Source organism: Bison bison, unplaced genomic scaffold (genome assembly GCF_000754665.1).
Source record: "Bison bison bison isolate TAMUID 2011002044 unplaced genomic scaffold, Bison_UMD1.0 scf7180017864461, whole genome shotgun sequence".
Classification (NCBI taxonomy): Eukaryota; Metazoa; Chordata; class Mammalia; order Artiodactyla; family Bovidae; genus Bison; species Bison bison.
Window position 1 is genome coordinate 17,038,517 of NW_011495023.1, and position 16,354 is coordinate 17,054,870.

At 46.4% G+C, this 16,354-nt stretch overlaps 1 protein-coding gene across 2 annotated transcripts in view; it reads right to left on the bottom strand.

Annotated features, from left to right (window-relative positions):
* The window catches only part of SVIL (supervillin), a 255,184-nt gene that overhangs the window by 9,467 nt on the left and 229,363 nt on the right, over positions 1-16,354 (bottom strand). For both annotated transcript variants that reach the window (XM_010860023.1, XM_010860021.1), the window contains 9 exons: positions 16,239-16,349; positions 15,024-15,171; positions 14,757-14,902; positions 12,482-12,657; positions 9,856-10,000; positions 9,270-9,546; positions 3,312-3,463; positions 940-1,045; positions 154-361 (listed from right to left, as the gene is read on the bottom strand). In XM_010860023.1, the coding sequence (XP_010858325.1) occupies positions 154-361; positions 940-1,045; positions 3,312-3,463; positions 9,270-9,546; positions 9,856-10,000; positions 12,482-12,657; positions 14,757-14,902; positions 15,024-15,171; positions 16,239-16,349 (1,469 nt within the window). The remainder of the gene's footprint in view (positions 1-153; positions 362-939; positions 1,046-3,311; positions 3,464-9,269; positions 9,547-9,855; positions 10,001-12,481; positions 12,658-14,756; positions 14,903-15,023; positions 15,172-16,238; positions 16,350-16,354) is intronic.

Genomic DNA, 16,354 nt, shown 5'->3' on the forward strand with positions numbered 1-16,354 from the left:
GAACTTAGACCTTCAGGGCCCCTGACCTCATGGGGACCTCCCCACGCTGAGTCATGCTGGACATATGGGGGCATCCACGGGGCTCTTGGGATCCTCAGCCTGTACCCTGGAGGCCCTCGCTCAGGGAGAGGTGCTCACACACACGGCACTCACTGGTCCTTGATTTTATTGGCTGCAGTCCGTCCGACCTCCTTCGTGTGGGCCTGGGCTTTGCATCCATGCCACAGGTAGATGAGGGCTTTGTGGACGTTGAGGACAACCATGGACGTCCTGGACCTGAGGCTGCTGCAGTGACAGGCCACCTCCAGCAAGTTCCCCTCCACAGGCACCTCTCCGCGCACACAGTACAGCCGCCACTCACCTGCAGGGGGCGCCAGTGGCACAGTTAGGAGGCGACTGAGCAGGGAGGGGACCCTGCCAGGCAGCCCAAGCCCCACTCCTTCCTGTGTCTGGAGGGGCAGGTGGAGGCGAGGCCGGTTTCTAACTCAGGTCCAGAAAACAAACCTTTGTGGACTCAGAAACAGGTTGCCAAAAGTTCGCAATGCAGAAAAACCAGTTTCACAAAATTTATAAAGACCTAGTTAAGTTGTAACCAGGCATATTTTAAGAAGCTTGAAAGCTGTGATGATTTTTTTTTTTAAAGATGTTCCTCAACAGAAATCTCATAATTTAAAAGATAAAGTCACTGATTTTTTTTTTCCCTCCAGGATCCAGTTTAAGGTCAACTTGTGGCCTTCTGCATGCAAAGCTGGATTCTGAAGGCAACTCCACAGAAGGAGGGGGAGGGGTGTGGGCACCCCATAAAGCTGATTTATAAGGCAAACTTATAAATTTGCCTTCAGCTACATAAAGAGAGACTTACTCCAAACCGCCACCCCTGTAAAAATACCTTCCCCGAAGGAAAAACAGAAGCGAATTCCAAGACTAAGAGTGACTCACTCTGTGTGTTCTCTTCCTCCTCCTCCCGTCTCCCGGAGTGGACCACCATCCCCCCCTGGAAGCACTGCAGGAAACAGGGGGGCTCCTTGCCCTGCAGGACCTGGACCTTCCGATTGAAACACATGACAGAGTGATAAGTCACGGGCCGGTGCTGCGGTCGTACAGGTAACACATGCCCGGGTAGAAAATCTGAGAAATATTGAGAAGGACAAATAAAAGCCAGTGATAATACCGTGATTTATAGAGAACACTATTACAGTTCTAGAGTACAGCTTTCCTATCATACAAAGTATTTTTCAGGTGTATATGTTTCCAAGTAGGATTGCTGTTTTATGTTGCTTTTATACCTTGATTTTCTTCACCTAGTGTTTTTCTATCATCACATGTCCTTTAAAGCATGAATTCTGATATTCTGCAGTAGGGATATAATGTGATTAATTTAAACATGTTTCTAATAAAACGTCTCAGCAGTGAGAATGACCAGCCACTGACTCAGTGTTTCTGGGGAAAAGAACTCTCTCTTTTGCAGCCTCTCGTCCCCTCAGAGGGCCTGTCACCCAGGGCACCTCAGTCACTGCGTCTGTCAACCCATCAGCGTGGGATGCAACATAGTAACAGGAACCGGGGCTTGAGTCAGCTGACTCACTTTGCCAAAGACATTTTCCCTTAAACAGGAAACTTGAACAGAGCCTGGCAGTTGGGCAGCATTGAAAGGCAGGAGTGTTTCTCACTATAAGTTACCAACCTCAGGACCTATTGTGCATCATCAAGGGCCATTTTGTGCGAGTGGTTTCTGTTTCTTCAGTGATTTTTCACCCACTGGATTGATAGAAAATGAAATGCTCCAATTGGATTAAGACTCAAAACCCTAAGGATGATTTCCAAGGTACGATAAAACATTTGTTTTTGGCCTCTACCTGCCGCCTCAAAAAAGCAGTTGAAATGATCCACTATGAGGAATAAATTAGCTTTCAGTGACAAACAGCTATTATGTGGAAAATATAGTCCACAGTAAAAAATATGCATTAAATACTTTTAGGGAAGAGGGTTGGTTCTTAGGAACCTGAAGGCTGAGTGCTTGTGGATCTGTTTCTGGAGAAAATACCTCTGCTCTCTTTCCTGATGTTTTTCTTAACTATTCATCCAAGACAGTAAAAGGATGCTAAGATCTCCAAAATGCCAGAATCAACTCTTAATTACCCCATAATAAAGGAAGGGACCCAAGGTTAGATAATCCAAACGTTAAAAAGGAATGCTTTCAAAACCTTTGACTTTGGGCATTGGTACCTGCCAGGCATCACACAGGCTCTGGGGTTATGGGGTAGGTAAGACCAGGATAGACACAGTTTCTTTCATGCTTAGAGAGGAAGACAGAGAATAAGTAAACAGTGACCGTCCTTTTACGTTGGGGTAAGTGCTGTGGAAAAATAAAGCAAAGGGACAGAGAAGGTGGAGAAAGCATAAGGAGGTGACATCCAGACGGAAACCCAGGGGAGTGCCAGGCCGGGGAGATCCCTGCAAAAGCCCTGCAGTGGGCAGAAAGGGGGGAGCCATAAAAAGGTGGGAGTGGCCTGAACAGGCGTACAAGACAAGCGAGGTTGGAGGGTGCAGGACTGACCCTGGGTGGTCTGGGTGTGACGGAGAACAGAGGGCAGGGCATGATCTGAAGGGTCCTAGGAAAATCACCCAGGCTGCCGTGGGAAGACTCAGTCTTTACATACATCTCTGATATTTCCTGAGGATGGATTTGTGTAAGTGGAATAACTGATCAAAGTGTGTGAGCACTTTAAGGTTCTTAAGCCAAAGCTGCCTTTCAGGGTGGCTGTTTCAATTTACACTTTGCAGCAGAGACAGGCATGGGCACGCATCCTCCTGAATCCTCACCAGCCCTGGATCCATTCTTTTAAAACACTTCTGCCATTTTAGGAGTGGAAAGTGGCATCTTTGTCCTATTTACAATTCCTTGATGATCAGTTAAGTGAAAACTTAACGCTTATGGGCTCTTTAAACTTAATTTTGTAGATGTATTATTTGCAGATAAACTTTGCTGCTGCTGCTGCTAAGTCGCTTCAGTCATGTCCGACTCTGTGTGACCCCATAGACGGCAGCCCACCAGGCTCCACCATCCCTGGGATTCTCCAGGCAAGAACACTGGAGTGGGTTGCCATTTAAGACCATATTATAAGAGGTCTGCCTTCCTGGCCAGGGAGGTGATGAAAGAGGAGACGGAGCCTGAAATACAGAGAAGCCGGATCAAGACTAAGGAGGCTTTGGACAATGCTGTCCTTTGTTCATTAGAATCGGGTCCTTAGGGAAACAAGCCAGGCGCCCTCCTTTACCTTGTTTGCAGCACGTCTGCCTCCAGGACTTACCTGGGCCCCCCTTTCCTCGTCCAGCTCCACTGTCATCAGAGCTGATGTGCCCTTCTCACTCACGGTCGACTGGCGGCCTTGCCAGAAGAAGTAGACACATTTCTCTTTGCCAGCCACCCTGACCGAGTGCTCCCCCTTCTGCCGGCTTCCCACTGCAAACACAAAGAACAGCAGAGCGTGGGGTGGGCAGGGGATAAACCGCAAGAAGAGCCAGTGTGCAGCTCAGGCCTCCAGACTCTGAGGACAAACAGTAGAGGCGCAACCCTGGGGTGCAGGGCTGGGGATAAATCATTTACAATGGACGGAACGTCGGTCTTGGTTGGCCACTGGAAGGGAGAGAAACCACCTTTCTTCCAGCTAATGGACCCCAAGCTTCCAAACTGGAGGAAAATGATCTCCAGGCCCTCCTGATACCCCAAGATAAACATCTATCATCTGGGGAGATAGTAGGCCATCCAGGTGTGTATAACAGAAAAGTGCGGACGCCAGAGCAGGCCTGGGGTGCGTGATGACATAAGCACAATTTCCGTGTTTCACCAACCGTTGGCAGATGATCCGCTGGTGGAGAAAAGATACTGCAAACAACAGTTGGGCCAGCTTTAAGCACAAAGAAATGTCATCTGCTAAGACTGTTCAGGAAAAAAACTTTGAAGTCTCCAAGTTATGTCAGAAATGGGAGAGACGAATTGCGGACCTATCACTTTCACAAAATAACGGGATTTAAGTGATGACTGCCACCAGGGCTGCAGCCAGGATGAAGGGCTGGTTAGTCTCACTGCCAGGACCTCGCAGGCACTGGAAAGACCACAGCAGCACATGGAAGGCAGACCCCACTGAGGGACAGTCACGGACAGTGGTCTGGGTGAGCGGTCACTTCAGACAGGAGTTCAGACCCCAAACCTTTACCTTTAGGAAGAGATCTGTCTCCAGACTCCCTCATGTGTTCAGTAAATATTTACTGACCACCTACCGTGTGCTAGGGCAATGATGATGAGCAAGGTGACTTCAGAGGGTGTCACTACTGAGAGGAGAAGACGGGGGATGTGACAGGGGCAGGCTGAGCGCTGCTGGAGTGCCTGGTGGGGAAGGCCTTTGGGAGGAGGTGCATAAGAGAGGCCTGAATGACCGTGACCAAGAGGCAGAGCGTTCTAGGCTGAGTGACGTCAGGAGACTAAGATCTCCACTCGTGCCCGGGTGGTCCGGGTGGGATGAACCCAGGGAGGATGCAGGTGCCTGTGATACCCGTATATGTTAAAAATCAGGAAGAATAAACATGCACACCAAAGGGGAAAGGGGCGGGGGTGGGTTGGATGGGTTGGGATTGACGTTTATATTGTAATGTGTATAAAATAGGTAATTAATGAGAACCTACTGTATAGCACAGGGAACTCTACACAGTGCTCTGCGGTGACCTATATGGGAAGGAAGTTTTAAAAAGATGGGATATACATAGATGTACACACACAGGTAATTCACCTTGCTGCACGGCAGAAACTAACACGACATTGTAAAGCAACTATAAAACACCAATAAAATATTTAAAAACAAAAATACCAAAAATAATAATCGGACTCTGGTTCTGTATGATCTCAATTTTTCTCAACCCCAATCTCATTGACAAAATCACAGTTGTCTTAAGGTTTGAAGGTAAGAAGAAAGCTCAGTTATTTCAAGTTTCTGAGTGATCAGGGGCCATATTTATGTGATTTCTTCTGGTCTTTTTATCAAAGTACTCAAACAGCTTTCATAAATGATTATGATAATTCTTAAAGGATTCTGACCAAGCGCAGGCCTTAGCACCTTCTACTGTGAACCTGAAATCGTCAAATCTGTGTACTTCTAGGTGCACCAAGCAAATAGAAACCACCCCCTGAAAAGATGTTACATGTCCACAATTACTTTGGAAGCCACTCGTTGAAAGTTTTGCGAATTTAAGTACGACCAGAAGTTATCTTTGTTTAGCAATCCCACACTCTTCAAAGCAGTGAAAATTAGTCACATCAGTTAGACTACTACTAGGGAGAGAGATGCTTAAAAGTTATCACAGCAGTTTACACGTCTTAGAATTTGTTACCAGTCTGTTAAATATATTTTCATAATTAAATAATCAGTGTTGTGCACCCTAACATTCTAAAATGGGCTTGCCTACATATACCTAAAATAGGACTATATTCCCTTAAAAATATTCCATAAAAGTTTTCACAAATTTTCCTTGCGATTTTCTTCAGCATACCCCGAATTTAATCCTGTGTACAACTTACTTTTTGATGCATGTATTGATTTTTAGTTTTAGCAAAGGTTAAGCTGTATTAGTTAAGCTCTATATTAAGAACTTCTGGACTGTCATCTTTGCAGCCCTGACCGAGGCTGAATGTAACATGTCGCTGCATGCTGCCATCCACCTACTTCAGAGAGGAAGGTCATTATCAGGAGTTGCGTTTAGAAGTAACAAAAAACAGGTGGTGGCTGTTCAGCCACGTGAACTGCTCAGCACGTGGTCTTGCAGCCAGCCTCCTACAATAGGAACTTGACTCCTGCATGGGGCCCCAGTGGGGCCTGACCCAGCATCACTGGGTACCCCAAGCTGCCTGTTCCCTGACCCTGTGGGGACTTGAGCCACATCCTGCAGCACCTGAGGTGGCATCTGGGGCAGGACACTGACCACTGGGGCCTCTGGTCTCCCTGGTCACAGTTCACGTCCCAAGGAGCAGACGTCCCAGAGTCAGCCAAGAGGGCGACAGTGCTGTGTCACCAGGAGCTGCTTTCTGCTTGGCCTGCCCAGAAGGGCACCTTGAATTCAGTCCCCTTTGCAGGGGCAGCCCCTGTGGGTCTGAGTGATATGGGGACTGGACCAGCTGTCACAAGGGGCCAGGGCTTCTGTGATGACCACAGAGCAGCTGCAAATGCTGTTAGGCTGTGCTTTTCTGCTCCCAGAGGGATGGCCTGGAATCTGAACGCTACCTGGCCTCCCTTAATCCTCCGCAGCTGGGCTTCATCAAAGCTGTCACTTTGTCCATAAAGGTGCCTGCCGCAGGGTCTGGCTGTGACATGTACCTTGTGTTCACTGGGGAGAAACACAAAGTATTTGCCCAGGTCACATCAGCATTTCTTAGGGGCCTCTCAGAAATCTGAGATCTGTTTTTTAAATTCATTTTCATATAGTCTTAGTCATCCATTCACTGACCATTATTTTTTTAAGAAAAGGAGACAAGTAAATTTCAGACAGTAGCTCCCCCGTCTGGTTTTGTAAAACAGCAAGCCCCTTCCCTTCCTCTACTTTTAAGGCTGAGGACAGCGGGTGCTCTTGAAAGTTGCTCCTTATTGGTCCCACGTCCACAACATCAAAGGTTAGTAGGTCTTATCCCACTAAACTCCTGCTGATTGTCTCAACTGCCAGGCAGCACAGATGAGTACTCAGTGTCCAACTTGGCAATTCACCCCAGAGTTTAAACCCACAACAGAGACCCTCTGGGAACTGCTGTCATTGGGGTGGACCCATGGTATCTCATCTTCCAGTTCAATGCAGGAGCTATGCTGAAAAGGTCAGCAGTGATGATATCTGCACCTCTACATGCTAAACATCCCACATACCCGATCCTAGGACCCTGGCAAGCAGGGTATTATAATCTCCATGTGCCAGGCGAGTAAACCGAGGCTCAGACAGGTTATGTAAATTTCCCCAACTTGCACAGCTAGTGGCTCCTGAGAGGATTCAGACCCAGGCTGTAGGGTCCCTGGGTCTAGGGCCTTTCCTCCAAGCTGGGAGGCCTTCTTGGGGAGAAAAGGGGTCTTGAGTGTCCAGTCCTATGTCCTGTGACTGTCCAGTCACGCAGTCCCTAAAAAAGTCTCTTATTCCTTAAATATAAGACCTGATACCATAAAACTCCTAGGAGAGAACATGGGCAAAACATCCTATGACAGAAATTACACCAGTGTTTTCTTATGTCAGTCTCCCGAGGCAACAGAAATCAAAGCAAAAACAAATGGGACCTAATCAGACTTACAGCCAAGGAAACAAGGAACCAAAGGAAAAGACAGCCTATGGGATGGGAGAAAATACTGACAAATGATGTAACTGACAAGGGCTTAATCTCTCAACTATACAATAGCTCATACAACTCAACAACAGAAAACAGCCCAATTGAAAAATGGGCAGAAGATCTAAATAGACGTTTTTCCAAAGAAGACATAAAGATGGCTAGTAGGCAGTTGAAAAGATGCTCAACATCATTAATTATTAGAGAAATGCAAATCAAAACCACAGTGAAGTATCACCTCTTACCATTCAGAATGACCATCATTTTAAAATCTACAAATAAATGCTGGAGAGGGTATGGAGAAAAGGGAACCCCCTCCTATACTGTTGGTGAGAATGTAAGTTGGTGCAACCACTGTGGATAACAGGATGGAGGTTCCTCAGAAAACTAAAACAAGAATTACCATGTGATCCAGCAGTTCCATTCCTGGGCATATATCCAGGAAAAAACTGTTAATATAATTGAAAAAGATATATGCATCCATATGTTCATAGAAGCACAATTTACAATAGCCAAGACACGAAAGCTACCTAAATGTCCGTGGACAAATGGATAGGTAAAGAAGATGTGGTGTAAACACACACACACAATGAAATATTTCTCAGCCAGAAAAAAGAATGAGATAATGCCATTTGAGCAACACAGATGGAGAGATTATCATACTAAGTAAGAAAAACACAAATGCTGTAGGATATCACTTGTATCTGGAATCTAAAATACAACACACACAACCTTGTCTACAAAACAGAAACAAGACTCATAAAGAACAGACTGGCGGTTGCCAAAGCGGGAGGGGACGTCGGGGAGGGGTAGACTGGGAGTTTGAGATTAACAAAGACAAACTAGTAATCCAGGAAGGATACACAAGGTCCTACTGTACAGCACAGGACTGTATTTAATATCCTGGGATGAACCATAATGGAAAATCATGAAAAAGGATATATGTGTATGTATATATATTTGAATCATTCTGCTGTACAGCAGAAATTAATGCAGCACTGTTGATCAACTATACTTCAATAATAAATTTTAAAAGTGTCCTCTTTATAGAGCAGGTGCTCAGTAAATGCCACCTGTTGATTAATGGATGTATAGTGGATAAATTAGGTAAAACCAAATGGTTCTAAGTCAGTGTTTGAAAGCCACCAGTGGCCTCCACCCTGTGCCCCGTGGGGCAGCCACACCCAGACGGCAAGGGGGCCAGGAGGAGGTGACTAAACTCCCTTGGCAAGTGAAACTTGGAATCACCAAGTTGTGACATAAACTGTCTCTAAACGCGTAGGAATGAGGGACACTGGATCACTTGACTTGTGGCGGCTTCTTGGCAAGAAAAAGGGATGACTTCTCCCCAGTCCACTGCTCTCCGCCCTCACTGCCCCTAGTGCAAATCACACCATGCAGAGTTTTGCTCTTTTGCCATGTGAAGAGCACAGCACTGTGGGGTCCATGGGAGGTGGGACCATGTATTTACCCTGCCAGGTACATAGAGCTCTGTTACAACTCTCAGCCTTAGAGGAAATACTTCTTTCAGTCTGAATAAATCTTTCTGTGCACGGATTGACTGTGACGACACCATTTGGTTTCAGTGCTGTACCATCGGCCGTGTGTTCCTTCCATTTAAAGCATCCAATCACGGGGTAAATACTAAGGTCATGCAGAGGCAAATCATTGCTTTTCTAGAAGACCTTCGGGGATGGGGCAGGGGAGGGCGGCCGGGAAACCTTACCATGCCAGGAGACTAGAGGGAAGCACCAGGGATGCTAGCCAAGCTGGGGTATTAGGAATCTATTCCCAAGGTTCTCATGAGGAATGACTAGACTGGCCCCTGCACTGGCGGCTGGGGGCAGACATGCACTCAGTCTGGATCCGGCGGCCACGATGGCCACGGTGGGGCTAGGAGGATACAGAAGTGCTCACTGACCTGCAGTGCTCACGATGAACTTCCACTTGACCACGTAGGCATCGCCTTCGTGGAACTGCCCGATGCTCTGCTTGGGGAGCCTGCTGTAGTCGAACTCCAGGATGTGCCAGACGTCCACTGAGATGCTGGCGATCTCGAACTGCCTCCGGTCGTCCCCTTCCACCAGCCCGTAGCCTCGGCCCACGTTGACTCCATCCAGCACGGTGCCGGCTGTTGTCTGGGGCACCGGCACCATCCGCGTCACGTCGTAAGGCTTGACCTCTGCCCGGGCATCGTCCTAGGAGGGAACGCAGACATGCTGGCTCAGCTGCCTCTGGTGATGGGACAGCCTCAGAGGATGGCGTTCAGGCTGTCCAGTTCATTTCAGGAAAGGGTGCATTTAGAGGACACACACCATGACTGTGAATGCGACACCTATAAACCTGGAGGTGGAAACACAGCTATTTTCACCTCCTGGAGTCAGAATGTAGCTGGAAACCGGTTTGCTGTTCTACTAGCAAACCCCAGGAGGGCTTTTAGCATCCAAGCCCCTTTGGCATGGACTCAAACCGAGCTCTGAGGTTTGGGGCTTAATCATCCTGCATACCTTGTGCTGCGCGAGTTCGCTGGCGTTCTTCTCGTTAGGTCTCTTCAGTTCCGTCCAATCAAGGAATTTCTCTTTGAACAAGATCGTCTCGTTGTGTTCTGTAAGTCTCCCAAATATTGCCCAGTCGGGCCGCCCCTGTCCTTTCCTGCAGGGTGGGGGTGGGGTGGGAGGAGTGGATGGGAAAAGAACCAAGATTAAATAAGTCACGTTGAAATTAAGAAGTCCAAACCCAGCACACGTGGCTAGTGAGAAAACCAAATACGCAAACAGTATACAAAATGGATGGTTTGTTTTCACTGATGTGACCTGATCAATGACATTTTCTTATTTTAGCCTGAAGCCTTGCATGGTTTTGTTTCCCTGGAGTTGATGTGCCTGAATGTGACGTGATCCACCTCAGGACTGGACTTGCATTCTAGCAAATCCTCACGTCGGGGTCCCGGAGGGCAATGGGCTAGACTGGGAGTTCAGCAAAGGCCGGAGTCGCAGGCGTGTCACTCTCGCCTGCTTTATTCTGCCCACGGCCATCCAGAGGGCCTCAGCATGTTTCCTTCAAGTCCGTGAATAGAGGGAGGGATCTGCATTCACCCTGAGCTCTCTTAAGTCACGTCACAATGGAGACTGCCAGTCTCCAGGAAAAATTCTCCTCTGTTCCCTAAATGAACATACCCTCATAGATCATAGAGTGAATTTGTGCACATTTATGTCTAGGTCACTGGATGGGAAGCAGCTGAGCAGAACACAATGAAAAGAGAAAGGAAGCTGCCCAGCCCGGTCAGGAGGTCTGTACTGTCTCGGGATCTCAGAATCTGGCACTGAGCTTGGAACACAGCTAACTTAGAAATAGGGAGAGCTGAGAAAAGACGTGCAGAAGAGGGTGAGCCGTAAGGATAAGGTGAAGGTGTTTCTCATCCTTCCTAATCAGCCTTGGCTTGTGAACTGGGTCCCTCAGATGGACGGGCAGTGCTTCCTGGGCCCTGGGGTGGCCCATGCTTCATCATGTCCTATTTGGTCCAGACCACAGTTTCTGGCATCACAGCTAAGGCGCAGCAAGGGGCTGCCTGTTTTCAAAGGGACCCGAAAGGATGAGGCACTTCATACAAACACTTCCATTGCAGACTCTGGTGGGACTTCAGGAACCAAGTATCAGCAACTGTGGAAAATTCAGGACTACCTTGAAGACTATGGTCCTTAGCAGAAAATAGCTGAGTGACTGTCTTTTATATAAATTCCACTCTGCAGGCTTGCTGAGGTGCTTACAGAACGAGCACTTTGGTCTCAGCTTAGACATTCATCTTGGATACTGTGAAGCCAGGGAGCACGGCCAGACGCATCTGCAGTGTGAGGGCATGAAGCTGGTGACCCTCCTCTCTGTCCTGACTCGTGGGTCTGAGCTGGGTGAAGCCATGACTCCTCAGTGGTTTTGGTCTCCTGTCTGTTAAGAAGGGCTGAGTGCTCTACTTTGGCTGCACCTTAAAATCCCTGGGGAGCTTTTAAGACATGCCGACACACGAGCCCCACCCACCTGAATCAAAAGCACATCTCCTGGGCTGGGCCCACCAAATGCATTTTTTCCAGAGCTCCCCCAGAGCTTCTGGTCTCAGAGGTGCTGAGAGCCAGCAGGCGGGATGCCTACTCCTCTGTATTTTCAGATCTCAGATGACGTCATGACCAAATTGTCTATCAGACAGATTTTATGCTTTGGTATTTTTTTCTTTTACTATAGCAAGTAAAATATTCCTTTTAGTCTTAGCTTTAGTTCTTAAAAAAACTAGTTGTTTCAGTACTAATTTTGTTAAATGTGCTTAAAAAGGATTTGAAAACTTTTCACCTACACTGACATCATTTTGGATTTTTTCTATAATGACAATAATAAAATCAAGATTTGGATTTTAAAACAGGAAACTAGGTAGGTTAGTTGAAATCTGTATATAAATTCAATGGAAGACATTAAAAAGCAGTTTCAATGTGCCATTTGCATCAATTTCTAATGTATTATGTGGGATGCATAATTTAAAGGCACTTCTTTTTCCTGGTAGTTATGAAATAAAAAACACTGATCCTTTGGATCTAAGAATTTTTTCCTCAAGATCATCTTTCTGAGAGTTTTGTGCATCTTTGGCCGCTTCTCCAAGATGACTTTGAAAAGTCCAGTAGACTGTAGGAAATAACTACAATCATTACTTCAATACCACATCCTCCCTCCCGCTAAAAGGGCAAAAACCTCATCTAAACAAATGGTGGATCCTGGAATTCAAGGGCTATGCTGGGGAGGTATGAAACCAGACAGAGGCATGGTTTCCACAGATCCATGGCTGGATTCCAGGACTTGGCAAGCTTTTCCGATGAGCCAGGCATTTGTTTAAACAACTGCTATTCATCTGGCACAGCAGCACCTGAACGCTGCAGGTGGCACCGATTTACCTTAAGAAATGAAATACAACAGGAACACCATCCAGACGACCTCTCCATCCGTACTTCTGTATTTGTTAGGGAAAAGCTAAAGCGCTGTTCCTTTTGTGAATAATCAAGGTACTGCATTGTGATCATTTATGGAAAGAAAAACCCAAGAAAGGTGATGGTTAATCACTGCGGTGGGGGGAGGTGGCCAAGGGCCCGGCAGTACCTGGGAATGAGGGGATTGCATTCCCCAGGATCCAGCGGGTTAATGTCACAATTCTCGTAGTCAAAGGTTCCATTCCACAAGTGCTTTGCCAGCTGAAAGGCGATTTTCCGTTGTGCTAATGTGACTTCTTTTCCATGCCACACGTAAACTTCACTCCCAAAATCAAACACCAGTACCTGGGGAAATGGCACAGAAAAATCTGTTAACTCCAAGGACAAGTTCTAGTTGAACCAGAGTCTCTAGTGACAGTGAGCCAGACAGGCGATGATTTAAATCCTAATGGAGCATTCAGTACAGACACAAAGAGACCTGGCAGCTAGTGCCATCCTGCCAAGCCAGCCTTCATTCCGTGGGTGTGATTTCTGTCTCGTTGACCTAAGTGCCCAAGTTAACCCCTCCTCTGAAGGCTCAGGCCATGTAGCACTTCTGAGGCATAAGAGCTATTTAAGCACGTCTTCCTCCGTCCCCCTTACTCTCTCCCTTCCCTTGCCATTCACTCATTTAACTTATACAGGCAGCCTCACGTGGCACTGAGGACCCAGTGATTGTACAGGACTCCGCCCTGTACAATTCCGAGACCCTCAAGGGCAGAGACAAACCTGTACTTATATTTGCAGTTGGGCTCACTAGGGTTTGTTGAATGAATACAAGAACACAATGCTATTTCTTATTTCCATGCCTGTTGCTTGTTCTTCCTAGAATAATTCCTGTCTTCATTTCCAACCTTCCCTGAAAACTCAGTTGGTAAAGAATCTGCCTGCAATGCAGGAGACCCCGATTCAATTCTTAGATCAGGAAGATCCCCCGGAGAAGGGATAGGCTACCCACTCTAGTATTCTTGGGCTTCCCTGGTGGCTCAGCTGGTAAAGAATCCACCTGCAATGCGGGAGACCTGGGTTCGATCCCTGTGTTGGGAATTCTACTTAAGAATAGAATTATTACTACTAAGCAAACTAAGTTACTAAGCAAACTAGACTCAATTTCACCTTATCATTAAAATTATTCCTGATTACTTCTTTTTCTGTGACTGTTTCTCCCTTTAAATGCCCATTCACATCAGATAATCAATTTAGCTTTGGATGACATTCTAATACTTTTCTACCCAATGAAATTTAAAGTCCCATTGTGTCTTCCACTTTCTTCTCAACATTCAGAATACTTACTGGTTCTGCATATATATACTCTCTCTCACACACACACAAACATTTGTACACATACACACAAACACACGTATGCACGTGTACTCATTTGCTTCAGTCACGCTTGATTCTCTGTGACTTAGACTGCAGCCGCCAGGCTCCTAGGTCCATGGGATTCTCCAGCAAGAATACTGGCGTGGGTTGCCATGCCCCCTTCTAGGGGATCTTTCTGACCCAGGGAGTGAACCCACGTCTCCTGTGGCTCCTGCATGGCAGGTGGATTCTTTTACTGCTGAGCCACTGGGGAAGCCCACAAACATATATAAAATATTAAATATAAAATTAAATTAAATATTTAATATATTTAATAAATACTTGTCAGAAAAAACAATATTTATTATTTATATTTAATAAATCTTTACTTATGTGAGATAAAAATTCATGGATTTACTTGGCAAACCTAAAAATTATATATACACCTATGATTCCTGAAACTCAAGGACTGAAAGATGTTTAATGTTTATACAAAAATCAAAAGACAGGCCTGAGTCATATTTATGTTTGGCCCCAAACAGAAAAGCCTTCACTGTCCCATGCCTCCTGGGAACAACATTGTAACTCTGTATTAGCACCAGGAGGCGCACTGGTAAAGAATCCGCCTGCCAGTGCAGGACACTTAAGAGACATGGGTTCAATCCCTGGGTTGGGAAGATCCTCCAGAGGAGGAAACGGCAACCCGATCCAGTATTCTTGCCTGGGAAATCCCATGGACAGAGAAGCCTGGTGGGCTACAGTCCATGGGGTCGCAAAGAGTCAGACACAGCTTAGTGAATAAACAATTAGCATCTAAGACGGCAGCAATGATTTGAAGTCACAAATTGGGAGCCTTTAAAAAGATGTTTCTGGGGACTTCCCTGGTAGTCCAGTGGTTAAGAACGCTATTCTTCTACTGCAGGGGCTGTGGGTTCGTTTCCCGGTTGGGGAACTTAAGATCTCACATGCTTCAAGGTGCAGCCAAAAAACCCCAAACAAGGTATCTCTAGTCTGTGATGTGCACTAACCCTGGCTAGTGTCTGTTGGGCACTTTTGTCTGTTTTCCTGGGCAGCCCAGGGCCAAGGCGGAGCCCTCGCCATACCTCTTTTGATTGCAGGAGGGAGCACTTTGGGATCTTCCCCCAGTAGTCATCATCAGGAACGAGTTTGTCATCCATCAGACGGTAAATGCAGTTGGTCTCTATTATGGCCGTTTCATAGAGCTCATCCTCCTTTGGGTCTCCGGCGGCTTTGGGATAAGAACAGTAAGGGGATGTTATGTTTTCCACTGGAGAGCAGCTGGTTTGGAAGAAGGAAGGAGGAGAGGAGAAGTAGCCAGTCTTCTTCTCTGAGATACAGTAAACTCTTACATTGGTAACTGGCTTGGCCACCCAGAAGCTTCCAGAAGTCTTTGGCTGCATGTGTGTGTGTATTAATTCCTTCTTCAACAGTCTGGATGTAAGTTGCTCTACAACCAAGTTCCCTCTTGGTCTGAATTAAACTCGCGAGTTCTGAGGCCTAAACAGAGAGAGGAGCACAGTTATCTGGGCAGACAAGTCCAAGGCCAGGTGGTGGATGGGCTAAGGCTGAAATCAGAGAAGAGAAATGGTGCATGTCTGAAAGGAAAACCTCGTGACCACAGGGGCCAGGGGCACCACTGGTTGGGGGTTGTCTACAAAGTCAAGGAAATGTAACTAAAGGACTAGACGGAATGCATTCTTTAGAGCAACAGGTCTTAAATTCAACAGATCATCCATGATGCTTTTAAAAACACCCATTCTACTAATCAGCCATAAAAAAAAGCAAAGTTTGCAGCAACATGGATGATCATACTAAGTGAAGTCAGAGAAGGACAAATACCATATGATGTCATATGTGGAGTCTAAAATATGACACAAATGAAGCTATCGATGAAACAGAAAGACTCACAGACATAGAGAGCAGCCTTGTGGTTGCCAAGGGGGAGGAGAGGTGGGAGAGGGATGGAGTAGGAGTTTAGGATTAGAGACGCCACTAGCATATACAGGGTGGATAAACACTGAGGTTCTATTGTAGAGCACAGGGACTGTACTCAACCTCCTGGGAAGAAAAACAATATGAAAAAGAATGTATGTATAACAGAACCACTTTGCTCTACAGCAGAAATTAACCCTGTAAATCAGAAATTAACATTGTAAATCAACTATAAGTCAATTAAAAATCAGTAAGTCAATAAGAAAAAAATTCCCATTTCCTGGTCTTTTCCCATTAAAATCTCACTCAGTATATCAGAGAAGGAACTTCATTAGCACCCGGGATAAACAACTTAGAAGTGATGTAGAGAAAGTTTCTTCCTCTACAAACGATGAACCAGGACTTAAAACCTGGGGGCATAGGTCAGACTCCTTTGAAAACATCTTCCTGAAGCACTTAATGAGAGGCTTGTTGCAGAGACATTCCAGAAAAGAAAGAAGACTATCCCCTCTCACTTGAATGAGACACTGAGGCTTTGAGAAGCTTTCTAGGGGTCTGGCCACTGGAAGAATGTCCTGTCTGTGTCTAAAGGAGACGCAGAACCAAGCTACTGTCATTGCTTACACACTGACCTTCGCCTTCTCGATCACGTTGGCGAATTCTCCGACCCACAGGAAGCAGTGATGGGGCGAGAGCAGGAGGAAGCAGTCCCCGCTGTTGAGGGAGGGGGCGCGAGGCTCCACGAGGC